At 37.3% G+C, this 14,733-nt stretch overlaps 1 protein-coding gene across 32 annotated transcripts in view; it reads right to left on the bottom strand.

Annotated features, from left to right (window-relative positions):
- LOC102929319 (sarcolemma associated protein) overlaps positions 1-14,733 on the bottom strand; it is a 165,186-nt gene that overhangs the window by 61,613 nt on the left and 88,840 nt on the right. For all 32 annotated transcript variants that reach the window (XM_037905697.2, XM_043550386.1, XM_037905704.2 and 29 more), the window contains 5 exons: positions 13,046-13,082; positions 10,980-11,042; positions 4,318-4,413; positions 3,905-3,976; positions 1,829-1,969 (listed from right to left, as the gene is read on the bottom strand). In XM_037905697.2, the coding sequence (XP_037761625.1) occupies positions 1,829-1,969; positions 3,905-3,976; positions 4,318-4,413; positions 10,980-11,042; positions 13,046-13,082 (409 nt within the window). The remainder of the gene's footprint in view (positions 1-1,828; positions 1,970-3,904; positions 3,977-4,317; positions 4,414-10,979; positions 11,043-13,045; positions 13,083-14,733) is intronic.

The following is a 14,733-nucleotide window of genomic DNA, read 5'->3' on the forward strand; positions in this document are numbered from 1 at the left end:
CAGGGAGTATACTGACATTAGCCACATCTGAAGGGGCCTGAGGTGCAGCCTTGCATGTTGAACTGCCATATAAGCGACTATGTGACCCAGTAGCTTGAGGCACACTTGAGCTGTTGTGATTGGGTGGGCCAAAACTTTGGATATCAGGTTTGCCATGGTCTGGAAGCAGGCCTCTGGCAGGAAGGCCCTGGATTGGGTTGAGTTGAGCACTGCCCCAATAAATTCTCTGAACTGGGAAAGAGTTGACTTCTGCTCATTTATCAGCAGACCCAGCACTCTGAAGGTGGTTCGGACTGTGCACCGATGCTATCTTGAGCCTGCCTTTGATCAGCCAGTCATCAAGGTACAGGTAGGCCTAAAATCACCGGGAAGAAATCTTGCCAGAGCAAGAAAGCATTGTTCCAGCAACTGTCACGGGTGGTAAGAAGGAACTGAGACGGTGCACGGCTGGCCGGGCCACTTATACCAGCGAATACACGCTTGACTCCAGAGAGCGCTAGAGCCAGCCCAACAGATAGCACAAAGGGAAAAATCTCTGGCACAGCGCAATAGCCCGAGTTGTCGTTAAATTATTTTACCAAAAACCTGAAGCAGCATCTGAGCTTAGATTCCCCTAGTAACTACATCGCCAAGAAAGGGGTGAAATGCACATTTAATAACAAAAGCATTCAACTACAAACTCCATCTGCAAGTACCGAAGGACTTTTAGAGTGGAGCAAAATTGAAGGAAAAAAAAAAAAAGATGTATACAAAATCAAATTAGGATTTGATTAAGAGTTTTCTCTTAGAGGCAAGGAAATTAATATATCAAAATGTGTCACAAATTCGGTATTATGATTTTATTACAGGATCAAAAAGAAGTGTGTTTGGAGGAGCAAAAATGCATCTGCAATAATTAGCAAACTTGTCAAGAGAAGTAACAAAACAAAAAATAAGCGTATTTATATGTCAAGTTTATTATAGCGCCATAACATTTCATGATACTTTCCATACATAGAAAGGACAGGTCCTACCGAAAGAGTTTACAAATGTTGAGGCCCAATTTTAACATCGATGCATGAGAGTAACCTTATACACATGAATAATTTGATTGAAGCCATGAGACTACTCATAGTAACACAAATTACTCATTGTAGTAAGCTGACACAGGAAATAAAGATAAAGGAGTAAGAAAAACAAGACTTAAAGAGTAAAACAGTGGGTTTAATTATATTGTGAATAGAGTTTAAATTCTGTTACTTTTTAAAATGAGAATTAAGTTGGATAAGAGGGAAGGAATAGAGAGAGATCACTGGTGAAAAGGAAGGAAAAAAAGCAATTGTTGAGGAAGGATTTGAAGGAACGGAATAAAAAAACAGTTGGCAGACTGTGGCCAACAAAATATCATTTAAAAAAAACCAATGTTCTAAAATGGTATTTTGCATGACCAGTTAAGCTTTCATTTTTAAAGTCTTATTTAACTATTGTCAAACTGTATTTTTTAAATATATGAAGTATGTCATATGGGAGACAGGAATTATACAGCACTCTAATTTCTGCATGGAGAACACCTTCCCTGAGTTTTTTAAAAAATGAAAAATAAGGACTTTAGTTACTGATCTACCACTGTTTTCATTACTGTGCATTAACTTCTTCCTTGTTGCTTAAAATACTGTATAACAGGCAAAACGCACATCTCCAGTACTTTCCAGTATACTGTTCCTAGAATACTAATACAACAAACATATACTGGTGCAGTGTAGGTGCTAGAATAGAGTAAAGGACTAGCAGTTGGGAATATTCAAATAGTGCTACAACATTGATTATAAAATAAACAAAATCTAAATACCTCCACTTCGGATAGTTTTCTGACCACCTCAATTTTCTCCTGAAGGACCCGCCTCAGGGACTCTTTGGCTGTTGTCTCATAGTTGTGTTTGTCTTCCTGTAATGCTACCAGTTCCTTTCGTATACTATCTTCTGTTTGATTCTGTAAGTAGAAGTTTAAGATAGCGGAGCTATATCTCAAAACACTACTCTATTGTAGGTTAACGTTTTGTTGAACATACAGTAGTTCTCTCTATTAAACTACCATTAAAGATCTACTTTGCCAAGAATAGAGGAACAATTTTGACAAATGTAACAAAATCTTAAGGGCAACAATATGTTCAGTGGCTTTTTGTACGGCTGGGTATAAACTGGTAAGAGACAGGCATTTGCTAGAATGTTTAGGGCAGCAGACTCTAGAACCAGATTTCATTATTAAAGTAACAAAAATTAAAACAAAATCTACTCATTTCTATCAGTGCACTACCAGTACAGCGTCAAGTTTAGCAGACCTAAACTTTGACATATTAGTATATGACAGAGGTCCAACTTGGAAGGTCTAATGTAGGTTCTTATCTTACAGGATTTTGTTTTTTCTCTTTTCTAAATACAATCCAGGCTGTCATAAGATAACAATGAAAAAAATAAATGGTACACAATGTACTGGCAAACTAACAGTAATCCAAAAAGAAAAGGAGTGCTTGTGGCACCTTAGAGACTAACCAATTTATTTGAGCATAAGCTTTCGTGAGCTACAGCTCACTTCATCGGATGCAAAGAATTATTCAAGTTTACATTTGAAAAATTTGCATCCAGAGCGAAGAGGCCAACGAGCACTGATTGTTGTAGGAAAAAAACCCTAAAAAATTTGACTACATATTTACATGTATATGCCTAAGAGAACACTATTCATGGTAATAAACGCTGAAAACTAAGTTTTAGCTAGGTTGAATGTCTTTTCCTGCCATATTTTTGGCTATGCACAAGGTCCCAGAAAATGTTGAATAAGAGGTAATATGAAAACTTTTGATTACAATTACCATTTCGTATAATTTAGGTTTGTCAAAAATTGCTTAAAGAAATGTTCTAGTGTGAAACTTTGTAAACCCCATTGTTGTGGACACACAGGAAAACAGACAAGACACAAGGGTGTGGTTTAACTAAGCCACAATTTTTATCTGGAAAATATCTGGCAATGACCTGCACTTCACAGTTTATCAGTCTTTTTTTAATTGTTCCCAACATTTTGGTAAGCCTGCCATCAGCCTTCCCCTTTCCCTACCTGGTCTCTGCCTGTTGCTGGGACCCCACCACCTCCCATATGAGATTTAAGAGCCGGCTAGTAAAAAGGGGCCGGTTATCTTCCCGCTGTGCCAGATGATAGGACTGCCAACCCCCTTTTACTGCTTCCTTGAGGGAAGCCTTCCCCTAAGTCCACTTCCAACTCCAGTTTATCAAGGAACCACACTGCCCCACTGAACAAGTACCTTCACTGGACGCCTGCCACCTGTTAAATTGTGACAATTTGATTTACCTCATTATCTACCCCAGTGATGCCTTAACCTGCTCCCAGTAAAAACCAAAACAAAAAAAACCAAAACATCCACTCTGTTTTGGCCAATCTGTCAGGGAAAAAAATTCTTTCCCAGCCCCAACAAAAAACAGCACATATGAAACCCAATCCTACTCTAATCTCATGCATGAGTGGAGTATGCACTGCTTTTGTGGTGAGAGTCTTGGCTGGGAGGAGCAGGGTACAAATACACAACCGACATGCTGATCTGCATCCTCACCTGAGCCAGTCCCTGCTGGTTGCTCTTTGGTCCAGGAAACTGACCCCCCCAACACCCATTTCCTATCTATTCCTTGAAATCCAAGGCAGTGGGGGCAATCTTAAAGGAGCCAGGACACTTTTCTCCTTACCAGCCAGCCAGCATCCCACCACACTGAAGCTTCAGTGAGCCCGTTTGAAAGTCTGTGCTCCAACTGCACTGAAAGTTTGCTTTACAATAACTATTTAATTTTCAAAGCTTTCAGGAGGACACTGCCATTCAACTTTCCTAAATACTATATGATTAATCTGAAGTGAACTACCTACTTTTGAACAGGCTTGTAATTGGTTTCCCATGACTTCTAACCTTGATAGTAGTCTGTCTTCATCTATTAAAGCCTGTTGGAAAATACAATAAATTTAAACTAACAGAATAAAACAAAATGTTTATACGGTTTTTGCATTTCACAGGAAAAGTCTAGACATTAAATATCTGAAAAGGGTAAATATCACTTCCTTAAGAGACATTCACTTTAGAAACAATTAATAGTACTGGTTAGTTCTAAGATAAACATATGTGTGCACTTAGTCTATTAGCAGTAATGTCTCCTTATCAGTTAAGCGAGAGAACCAGCCTTCAACTTTTACTCATTTATTATAATAAATTGAAAGTTACAGTTTATAGCCCACTGTATATTAAGTTCTTAGGCCTGTACATTAAAGAGAAATCTTGCAGATACCTGCCAACTAGTATCTGAAGCCTCCTGTGTGACAGCAAGCAGTCGCTGAAGGGTGGCCAACTTCTGTTCCAACATTTGTTCCCGATGTAAGGCTTCCTACGATGAAAATATAAATGCAAGCAGGTCAGTTCAAACTAACTATTGGAAAAAACAGAAGCAATGCAATGTATAACCAAATACTACTAAACTGAAAAAAGGGGGAGGCAGGGAAGATTGGAAGATTTTAACTCATATGTTCAATCATTTTAAGTTATAGCAATGCATTAGCAAATTTAAATTCATTTTTATTTATACATATTCCTGTAATTGTTTAAGTGAGCTTAGATTCTTAAAGCCATCCTTTTCATACCAGTTCCAGATGCACCGAATGTACCTGTCCTTTAGCGTAAGAACATTTTGACGAAGTCTCAATAGCAACTTATTGGTGGGTTCTCTATTTGTAAAGGCTGGGGAAAAAGCCCTATTAAAAGTGATTTTGTGAGATTATGCTGGAAATAAAGGACTAGAACTTCATTTTACCTTTCAAAAGTTAGATTTTACAGAAAGTTACTATATTCTAAAGTACATGCTTTAGGAAAAAGTTACATTATATTAATCAATAACATGGATCAGCTTCCACTCCATCCTGTACATATTAGAAGAGTAATGTCATCATGACACTTTGCTTCTTATAACTACAGATGAATAAAGAGAGAAACTCAATTTTTATACTGTGTAGAAGCTAGTTTAATGGTAAACAAAAATTAACTTAGTGGTGACACCAGGAAAAGACTGCTTATGCTCACATTATGCATTTGATGTAAATTTGTTTGGAGAATTGGCTACAAAAAGGAACAGTTTTTCCAAGACTTTCAGTGTACCTTATGGACTAATTTTTATAAAACTGTTTTAAGATATAAATATTCTTAAATGTAATTAGACACAATGCAAAAAATTCTCTGATATATTCACTGCTCCCCATCAAAAAATAGGCCAGCAAATACTGATTTTTAAAAGGCAGTATTATTACTTCTACTTGCAAGCTACTATTAACTTAGCAGTAAGTAATATTTAAATAAATACCTAATAAATCTATGTAATTACATCTGACAAAAATAAGAGAGTAATAATACATACATTGATGTGCATGCAACGTGTGAAGAATGGCAATACATATAATGAAGTCAAGAGCAAGTTTTTCATGGAACCTGGTAGTATTTGAAATATGAAGTATTATATAGGAGATTCTAACTATCTTTTCTGTTAAATTACATGAAAATGCCAAACTAAAAAAAAAAGGCAGGCTATGTTTTTTCTTTCCACAGATGGAAGGATCATTTTGAGTTCACGATGGGCTTGCCTATATGGCAAGTTACTGTACTGCAAACCTGGGCTGAATCTACAGAACAGCAGCTTGCCGCACAGTAACATCCCATGTGGACACTGCTACAATCCAGGAAAAGTTCTTGAGTTCAGCTTAGCATACTGCTATTTCAGAACATAGTACGCTGAGCCACAGTCCCAGACTAGGACTTTCACTTCAGCTTTTATTTAAAAGTAAGTATCTAGCCTTAGCTTATCTTTAAAATATCAACTGCCTGAAACAATAGCTCTGAGGTATGACCTGCCCCACTCATCTCTGGATGCTAACTGAAGCATGGTAACAGTTTAAATGTCAACATTAACTATTTTACTGCTGAGTACTTTATAGCAGGAACAGTCAGTGGTGTGCTTATTCATCACTGTTCAATGCAATGACCGTTATTGGACTATGGCAACGGGACAGCTAATTGCTGGGTGAAAAATTAGAAAGTAAAGTTCTCCCCATCCCTGCAAATCACTCCTGCACCTGCCCACATGGTGCAAGGAAAGAGAAGCAGCATTTAATGTCATCACTAGTGACAAAATCTTCAACCACTTCCTGGAAGCCCAAACTCCCAGACTCCCTCCCACACTTTTACAGGTACGAAATGCCCCATTTTTTCATTATCCCATTTGTTAAAACTTCCTGTTCACATCTATTTGCCCTTCTCTAAAACCCAAAATAGTACTAACTTCATTGTAGAGGTTATGTCAATATTTAAAAAAAAAAAAAACAGTGGGAGAATGAAAATATCAAAATGAGGGAAAGGCAGCATAAGTATTTTAATATTAAAATAAATGTAACACCATCATGATCATTAATTTTCATAATTCACAACCTCAACTTTTTACATATAACATCTGCCTCAGAATTTTCAGCTTTCTACAGAACTTAACATTAGAGAGCTATAGAAATCTTATCGCATAATTTAGATCCAGCTTGTTATTGTGCATACTATATAGGCTCTTATTTTTAACACTTACTCCTGGATTCTGTGCCACTGGAATTCTGTGCCATTGCACAAAGCAGAATTTTCCAGAAACTTATGCTGTGCGTGCAGAATTTCCCTCCCCCCCGTCCCCTTACAGAAACGGGCTGCAGAGCTGCTGGCCACTACTAGGGGCCTCTGGACCCAGCAGAGCCCAGCTTGCAAGTAGAAGACACTGCCAGGGGATGAGGGAGTAGAAGCTGGAGGGTTCCTGGCAGCTGGAGTTCCCAGTGCGCCCTGAAGGAAGGAGGCAGCATGCAGGAAACTCCCTGCAATCCCGGGACCCAGCATCAGTCTGTTTCTCCCTCCAGATTCCTGGGCTCTAGAGGGAAGGGGGTGGGAGCCTCTGGGCCAGGGGAAGCCCCCATGACGGGGCTCAGGGGTAGGGAGTGTGAGCGTCTGGGCCAGGGGGGCCCTGCAGCTGGGCTCTTGGGGGGAGGGAGGGAGGGAGGAAGAGTGTCTGGGCCATGGGGAGCCCCACGGCTGGGCTTGGGGGGAGGGAAGGGGTAGAGAAGCAGAAACTGCTCCTGGGGGGAATTTTTGAGTATGTCTGTGTCTGTATTATTACAGACATACTTGCTGACAGGTATTTTGAAATAAATTAAATTATTTTGATAAACTGGCGTGATTATATAATGTTATTTTGACAAATAGAATTTGCAGAATTTTAAAATATCATGTGCAGAATTTTTAATTTTTTGGTGCAGAATTCCCCCAGGAGTAAACACTCTTAGAACACTTATACACTGAAATGTACAATCAGAATCATCTCTAACAGGCAACACACTCTTTAAAATATATCTAGAGAGTGTTGTTTAACCTTTTATTAAACACTACCTCTAAGGGACAATTTTTGTCAGTCCTCTGAATCAATTTACAACCATATATACCATGTAAAAACAAACATTGATTCAATTATATGTATAGAGTGGGCACAGCTTTTTTACATGTACACAGTAACATGCATGCACAAAGGACCAGCTAAAATGTCCAATTGGTCATTTCCACACACAATTAAAATAACTCCACACAAACTGTCCATGCACATTTTCATGTGAACAATTTTTAAAATCTGGACTTCTTATACAATGCTACGCTCTTCTACTGAACAATATTATAGTGAACTTTCTAGCCACGGTTACTTTTGCTTTATTCAAAAGAAATTAAAGCAGTATGTTATGAACATTAATGGAGGTGTACAATATGTTGCCATATTGAAACTTTCATAACCTATTCTGTCCTTCATTAATTCACAAAGGATTTCTTAGCTATAGTAAATATTTGTATAATTTAAATATTTGTATAATTTGCATATGTAAAATGGAAGTCTGCTTTCAGGAGTAAAATGGGAAGCACAGTACTGTGCTTTTACCATCTAATTAGATTATAAGATCTTGGGGGCAGGCACTGTTTTTGTTACGGATACATACAATGCCTTGCAGAATGGGTCCCCAGTCTCTGGGACCTCTAGGCACTATCATCATATAAATATAGCTTCCATTATTACGTGAATAATCCTCCTACTGTACCTATTAGAACTGGTTCCCTTAAATGAACATTATGCCATCTTGAACTTGCATTTCACGAGCAAATAAAGGGCTCAATCAGGAAACAGGGCCTCACTCTGATAGGCCCTGTACATACACAGCAAAAAAAGTCAGTCCCTGCTTCAAAGAGATTACAGTCTAAACAGTTCAAAATTACCACGTGTAAACTAAAAACAAAAATGGCAGAAATGTAATTGAAGGTAGAGAGAATTGTCAGAAGGGATGATTTACACGTTATTTTTAAAGAAACATTTATTTCTACAATCCCTCTTTAAAAAGGGTTATTTGGATACTATGGATGCTCTATTTTGTGACCCATCCATAGGTCCCTCAGTAAAGGTGACTATCAGTTTCAGAGTGAATAAGTTCACTTGTATATTCCCAGTCATGTCACATCCTACTCAGTAAAGTAAATATAGGTAAATATAGTTGTTCTGCAATTCAGTGACATTAAAATCTAGTTACATTTAGCAAGGCAGAAGGGGGAAAGTAGCGTAAATTATGTTAACTGAGCACCAGAAAAAAGTACTGGTTTTATAAATGGTTACCAAAATAGAAAATAAATGAATTATGTAACAGAGTCAAAAGCCTGAGCGGGCTCTCATACCAGAGTAAACAAGGAATAACTGCTGAAATCAGTTACGCCTACGTGAAATCAGTGTAAGTGAGAACAAAGCCTTGTGTGTCTTGAATAAACAAGTTTACAGTAGGCACCTTGTCCAATTCTAGTATAAGTTAGCTACTCCATTAATTAAGCTTAAGTGAAAAACTAATTTCTAAACAAATAGTTTTAAAAGTTCTCCTTCAAGCCACTAGATGGTGCAGTTTACCCTTCTCTATTCAGAGAGGCTTGGAGCCACATGTATCAGATCTTGAAGAGTACCAGAAATTTGGAGTTTACTTCTGGCAAGAAGAAAGCTCTAGTCTCAGATTCTCAAAGTATGCTATCTGCAAGAAAATGTATATAAATATCAGTGTGTACACATTTATAGTACACACAGATCATGCTCAATATAATCAATAAATGAAATAATTACCAATATCTGCAATTCAACTACCTTTCTGAAAAAGTTAATTGCCATAAGCAGGGTTATTTCCCAAAAAAGAAATCTAAATCACAAGATTTTCAGAGATCAAAGACTTATTCTGTAAAAATCTTCACATAATCTGATGGATGATCTTATAGGGGAGTGAGCAGTATTTTATCGGATGATCTTAAGTCTTGCACACATGCTCAGAGTCTAACTGGTTGCCATATGTGGGGTCAGGAAGGAATTTCCCCCAGGTCAGATTGATAGAGACACCTTGCAGGTTTGAACTAGAGTAAATGGTGGAGTCTCTGTAACTTGAAGTCCTTAAACCATGATTTGAGGACTTCACTAACTCAAGCCAGAGGTTAGGGGTCTATTACATGAGTGGATGGGTGAAATTCTGTGGCCTGTAATGTGCAGAAGGTCAGACTAAATGATCACAATGGTCCCTTCTGACCTTGAAGTGTGTAAGTCTAAAGCGTTTTATTCCTAACACGCTACTAGATTAAACCATTTTTAAACCTTTTCTATTTTTAGAGAACTGCAAGATTTACTAGGTGAAGCCTAAAACAGAATATGTAAAGATTTAGAAATAAGATTGTCTACTGCACTGCAAGCCAGGTGATATCAGTCCAAATTATAGGTCAAAGTCACTTCTGCTTACTCCTGGCACTTTCCCATCAAATCAGTTTGACACGGAGAAATCCACATTCCCTTCTAATAGAGGAATGCAACAAAACACATATTTGCCTTTTACCTCAGAGTAGCTTTATGATTACCAGAACTATTTGGCACTAACAGCAAGAAGGTAGCAAGATGCTTTTGCATGCCTTAGAAGAACTTTGGGAAGCATTTCTAAAAATACACACAGTTCCACAAATCCAGCTATTATCAACCTCACAGATCACGATTCACAGTTCAGAACATAAATGTTACTTCCTAGTTCCAGAATCAAAAGGAAATATGCCATACATGCAAGCTAATCCAACATCCCTTTCCCTTCAGCTTTTCCAAAAGCTAGAATTTTCTTTAACATACCTCTTCCTCTCAGAGGAATTATAATTCTTCCTACAACCAACCAATCTACATAACCTACATTTATTCTACATTTTGTAGAAAGGAGAACAAAAATAAAGATAAAAATCTATTTAAAAGAAAAAATGGTGGTTAAGTGACAGATAAAAAATTATTTCTTTAAAAATCCAGATATGTTAATGCATTTTAGTATTTCCCATTCATATTCTCCTATGAATTTTTTCTGGTTATACTACTAAAAAGCTTCACTGACAGTCCTTTAATAATTTTCAAGTTAAAATGATTCCAAAGAAGAATTATAAATACAAGAAGGTTGGAACCTATTCTCAATTCTAAGAAAAGTGAGGGAGTACCAGATTTATGTTTATACAGATGCATATAGCATATGAAACCACTATCAAGTCTGCAGGGATGTGCATATATAGAATTCTATACTTATGCAAGCCAAATAATTTATCTGTAAAAATATTCATAAAAGAAATGATGATACCATATAAGGGCAATTACCATATATTTTATGCAGTTTTCAACAGAAAAGGCGGTTTCTAAACACTAACAGTTAAGAATTAACTGAATCATACTTTGAACATACACAGGTGTACACATACACATGAAAGATTTACATTCTAAAAAAAGATTAACTACTTGGTTGTGTTATTTGCATAAACTATCAAATTAATGAGTAAAAAAAGAATGTCTTCATAGAAAACCAATTTTACCTGTAGATACTGAGAAAGCTGAAACAGTTCCTGAGAGTACATACTGGGAGTGTTAGCAGCAACCTATGAAATAAGAAAATATTATCAAAATCATGTTGGGTATTCTACATCAAATTCAGACAATTCAAAGTGTATCTGTAAATATTTAAGAAAGATCACTGCCTACCAGTTCTTTTTCCTCTTAGCACCTTTACTATTCTACCATTACTGTATTGTTGTTTATTGTTTGTATTACAATACTACCTACAAGCCCCAAACAGGACTGAGGCCTGACTGCACTAGGCTCTGCACAAACAGATACTGAAAAAATCACTGCCCTGAAGAGTTTACCACCTAAATTAAAACACACACACACACAAATATGCTTGGAAGGCAACAGATGCACAGCAGTGAAACCACTTGCACAAGATCATACAGCAGGTCAGGGGTAGTGCTGGATATGAAACCCAGGTCTCCCAACTCCTAGTCCAGGGCCCTGCCCGCTTGGCCATGCTACCTCCCTGTGATATATTCTATTCTAAACAAAGCATCAGTCTGCACAAGGTTCTTCCACCACTCAGAAAAAGTGCAAGGCACATATCTGCAGTATGATTTTTGAAAAGTTCTATCTAAATAGTAGCTGACTGCTCTTAATATCATCTGATGTCCCCCCAGCATGGCTGAATGGTCATGGAAATAAATCAACAATGGACTGATTCAAATGAAGAGTTAAAACCAATTCAGTCAAAAATTTTGGGTGAGGCTTCATTACTACCTATGTTTTGCAACATACCAAGGACCCCAACATTTTCCCTAGTGCTTTGTTGGATAATGACTCTTGCATAAGGAGGCTTTAGAGTCTGGCTTGGGCCAACTTAGAGAAAGACCTACAAAACAGCAGAAAGTCATTCTCCTAATCATGCTCGACTCTCTCTAGATCCACCAAGAGCAGAAAACTCATGGGAACAAGAGATGCGCCTTTGCTTCAATACCTGATCTGCCATCAGATTTGGAACTGGTGGAGAGATCTCAACTAAGTTGGGGCTTTTGTTTTGTTGGGAAATATCTAATACATACTTAAAACAGGAATAATAATAGTAATTAAAAAAAAAAAACACTGCCAGACACAGACAAAAGAGAAAAGGAACAGGTTCATAAAGACAGTTTGTCAGGCAGAGGAATAGACATCAGGTTATTTATAGCCTTGGCTCAGGGCAGGTAGAGGCTTGAGGTATACATGTGCATCCCCCAAAGGGTCAACCAACTCAATATAACAGTCAATAAATGCTGTTCTTGTCACTTCACTGTTCCTAATCTAATCTAATCATCTCTTATCCACTGAGTAAAGGGCTCCATAACCATTTTTTAAATAGTATGGGATACCACTGCCTTATTTTTTAAAAATTTACAGTTGTAGAAAGAAAAGGAGTACTTGTGGCACCTTAGAGACTAACAAATTTATCTGAGCATAAGCTTTCGTGTAGCTCACGAAAGTTTATGCTCAAATAAATTTGTTAGTCTCTAAGTTGCCACAAGTACTCCTTTTCTTTTTGCAGATACAGACTAACATGGCTGCTACTCTGAAAACTTACAACTGTAGATGTCACAGTAGTTGAGGTGGGATAGAACGTTCAGTCCTCCTTAAAACTCACATTGTCTCACACTCCAAACCATAGAGCATTCTGCAGCAAAAGCCATCTTTCATGCCAGTCATTTTGCTCATGTCACTCCCCTTTTTGAATCTCTCATTGCCTCTGTCCTATTTCATTAAATTCACGCTTCTTGTTACCATCTTTGATGCTCTATAATTCTGCCAGTCTTGATTTACCTAAGCATGTAGTGCTTCATGTTATTTTGCCAACATTTCCACCCCGACCACCAGTGGAAAAAGTAGAGCATTCCCATACCATAAAAACTCAGTCTGCCATGCATATACTTGTGATACTGAACGAATGAATAACATTTAATTCTTTTAAACAGTAATATTAAACCATGTAAAGTAATCTAATGCAAGGCACACCTACAAGTAGTTAGGTTTTTCTTATTCTTTCAACTTTTTAATTAAAGACCGAGTACAAATGACTTACCTTGTCAACAGGACTTGGTAATGGAGCATGGATGACACTGAAAAAAGAATTAAAACACCTTATAATCTGTTCAGTAACAGAATTATGCAAGTAAACATCAAGTACGGAACAGCAGTTCAAAAATCCAAGAACTATCAGTATTCCTGTAAATGTTTAACTTAAGACATTCTTCATTTTTAAGTTCATTCTTAGAGAAAAGTCACAGAAATTAAAAACATTGTTTTTACATCTTATGCTCACTACCATTTTGTGAAATCATACTTTGATGTAGATTTTTCAAATTTAGTTTTTAGTTCTAATCTAAAAATTAAACAAACAAGTGAGCCACTTTCTAAAACCTTGATCACTATTTTTATATCATATAATTAGATAAAATTTTATATGTTTTTGAAAATAAAGAAGATTTGTTAAGGTTCAAATGCAACTTACATGTGGAAATCAGTAACATGCACAAAAACATGCACTTACAGGCACTAGATAAATCACCAATATACAACTTTACTGATGAAGAAAGAAAATGTTATACAAAAAGTTGAATGAACTAATCTTGTACAAGGAAATAGCTACTTTTGTACAATTTCACATTTGAACAACAAGAGCAATTTACATAACTTCCGAATTTTAACAGTGTTGTTGTAGCCTGATTGGTCCCAGGATATTAGGGACACAAGGTGGGTGAGGTAATATCTTTTATTGGATCTGCTTATGTTGGTGAAAGAGAAAAGCTTTTCAGTTGAGGCAGAGCTCTTCTTCAGGTCTGGGAAAAGTACTCAGCATCACTGCTAATACAAAAAGTGAAAGGGATTGTTTAGCATAAGTAATTAACACATTTCAAGGGACCATTCAAGGTGAAGTGGCCTGGTAAGGAAAGGAAGTGGGGGAGAGCAGGTGGGCAAAGGTAGTTGTTAGTGGGTTACTGATTGTTGTAATAAGCCATAAATCCAGTCTCTCTATTCAATTCATGATTTTTAGTGTCTAGTAAAGTTACGAATTTCAGCTCCCAGGCATGTCCCCGTCCTTAAAAAAAATAAAATAATAAATAATAATAATAATAAAAAAATCTTTCCTGAGCCCTCCTCTTCTGGCCTTCAAACAACTCACCCAAACTCTCAAAGCTCATCATCAGAAGCAAGCTCCCCACAGACTAGGACACACCTACTCAAAGCAGCACCAGACCCTGCCAGAACAACAGATGCAAATTTGCAGATATATCAACACCTGACAACACACCTTTCAAGATCCCTGGGTCCTATACATGTCTATCACAACATGTGGTCTACCTCATCCAGTGCACTAAATGCCCCAATAGCAACTATGTGGGCGAAACAAGACAATCACTATGCTCTTGAATGAACTCACACAGGAAAACGATAAGACAAAATACACCACATCATCTATGAGTGATCACCTTTCACAAAGCATTCATTTGATATCTGACTTATCAGTCCTCATCCTCAAAGGAAACCTACTCAATACTTTCAAAAGAAGAGCCTGGGAGCTTAATTCCATAACTTTGCTAGACACTAAAAATCATGGACTGACTAGAGACACTGGATTTATGGTTTATTACAATCATCTGTAACCAACTAACAAACCCCTCCCAGCTCTCCCCGCACAAGACTGAAAGGGTGAAAAAGGGCCACTTCACTTTGAATGGTCCCTTGAAAGGTGTTAGCTACTTATGTTAA

The sequence above is a fragment of the Chelonia mydas genome, chromosome 7 (assembly GCF_015237465.2).
Source record: "Chelonia mydas isolate rCheMyd1 chromosome 7, rCheMyd1.pri.v2, whole genome shotgun sequence".
NCBI lineage: Eukaryota > Metazoa > Chordata > Testudines > Cheloniidae > Chelonia > Chelonia mydas.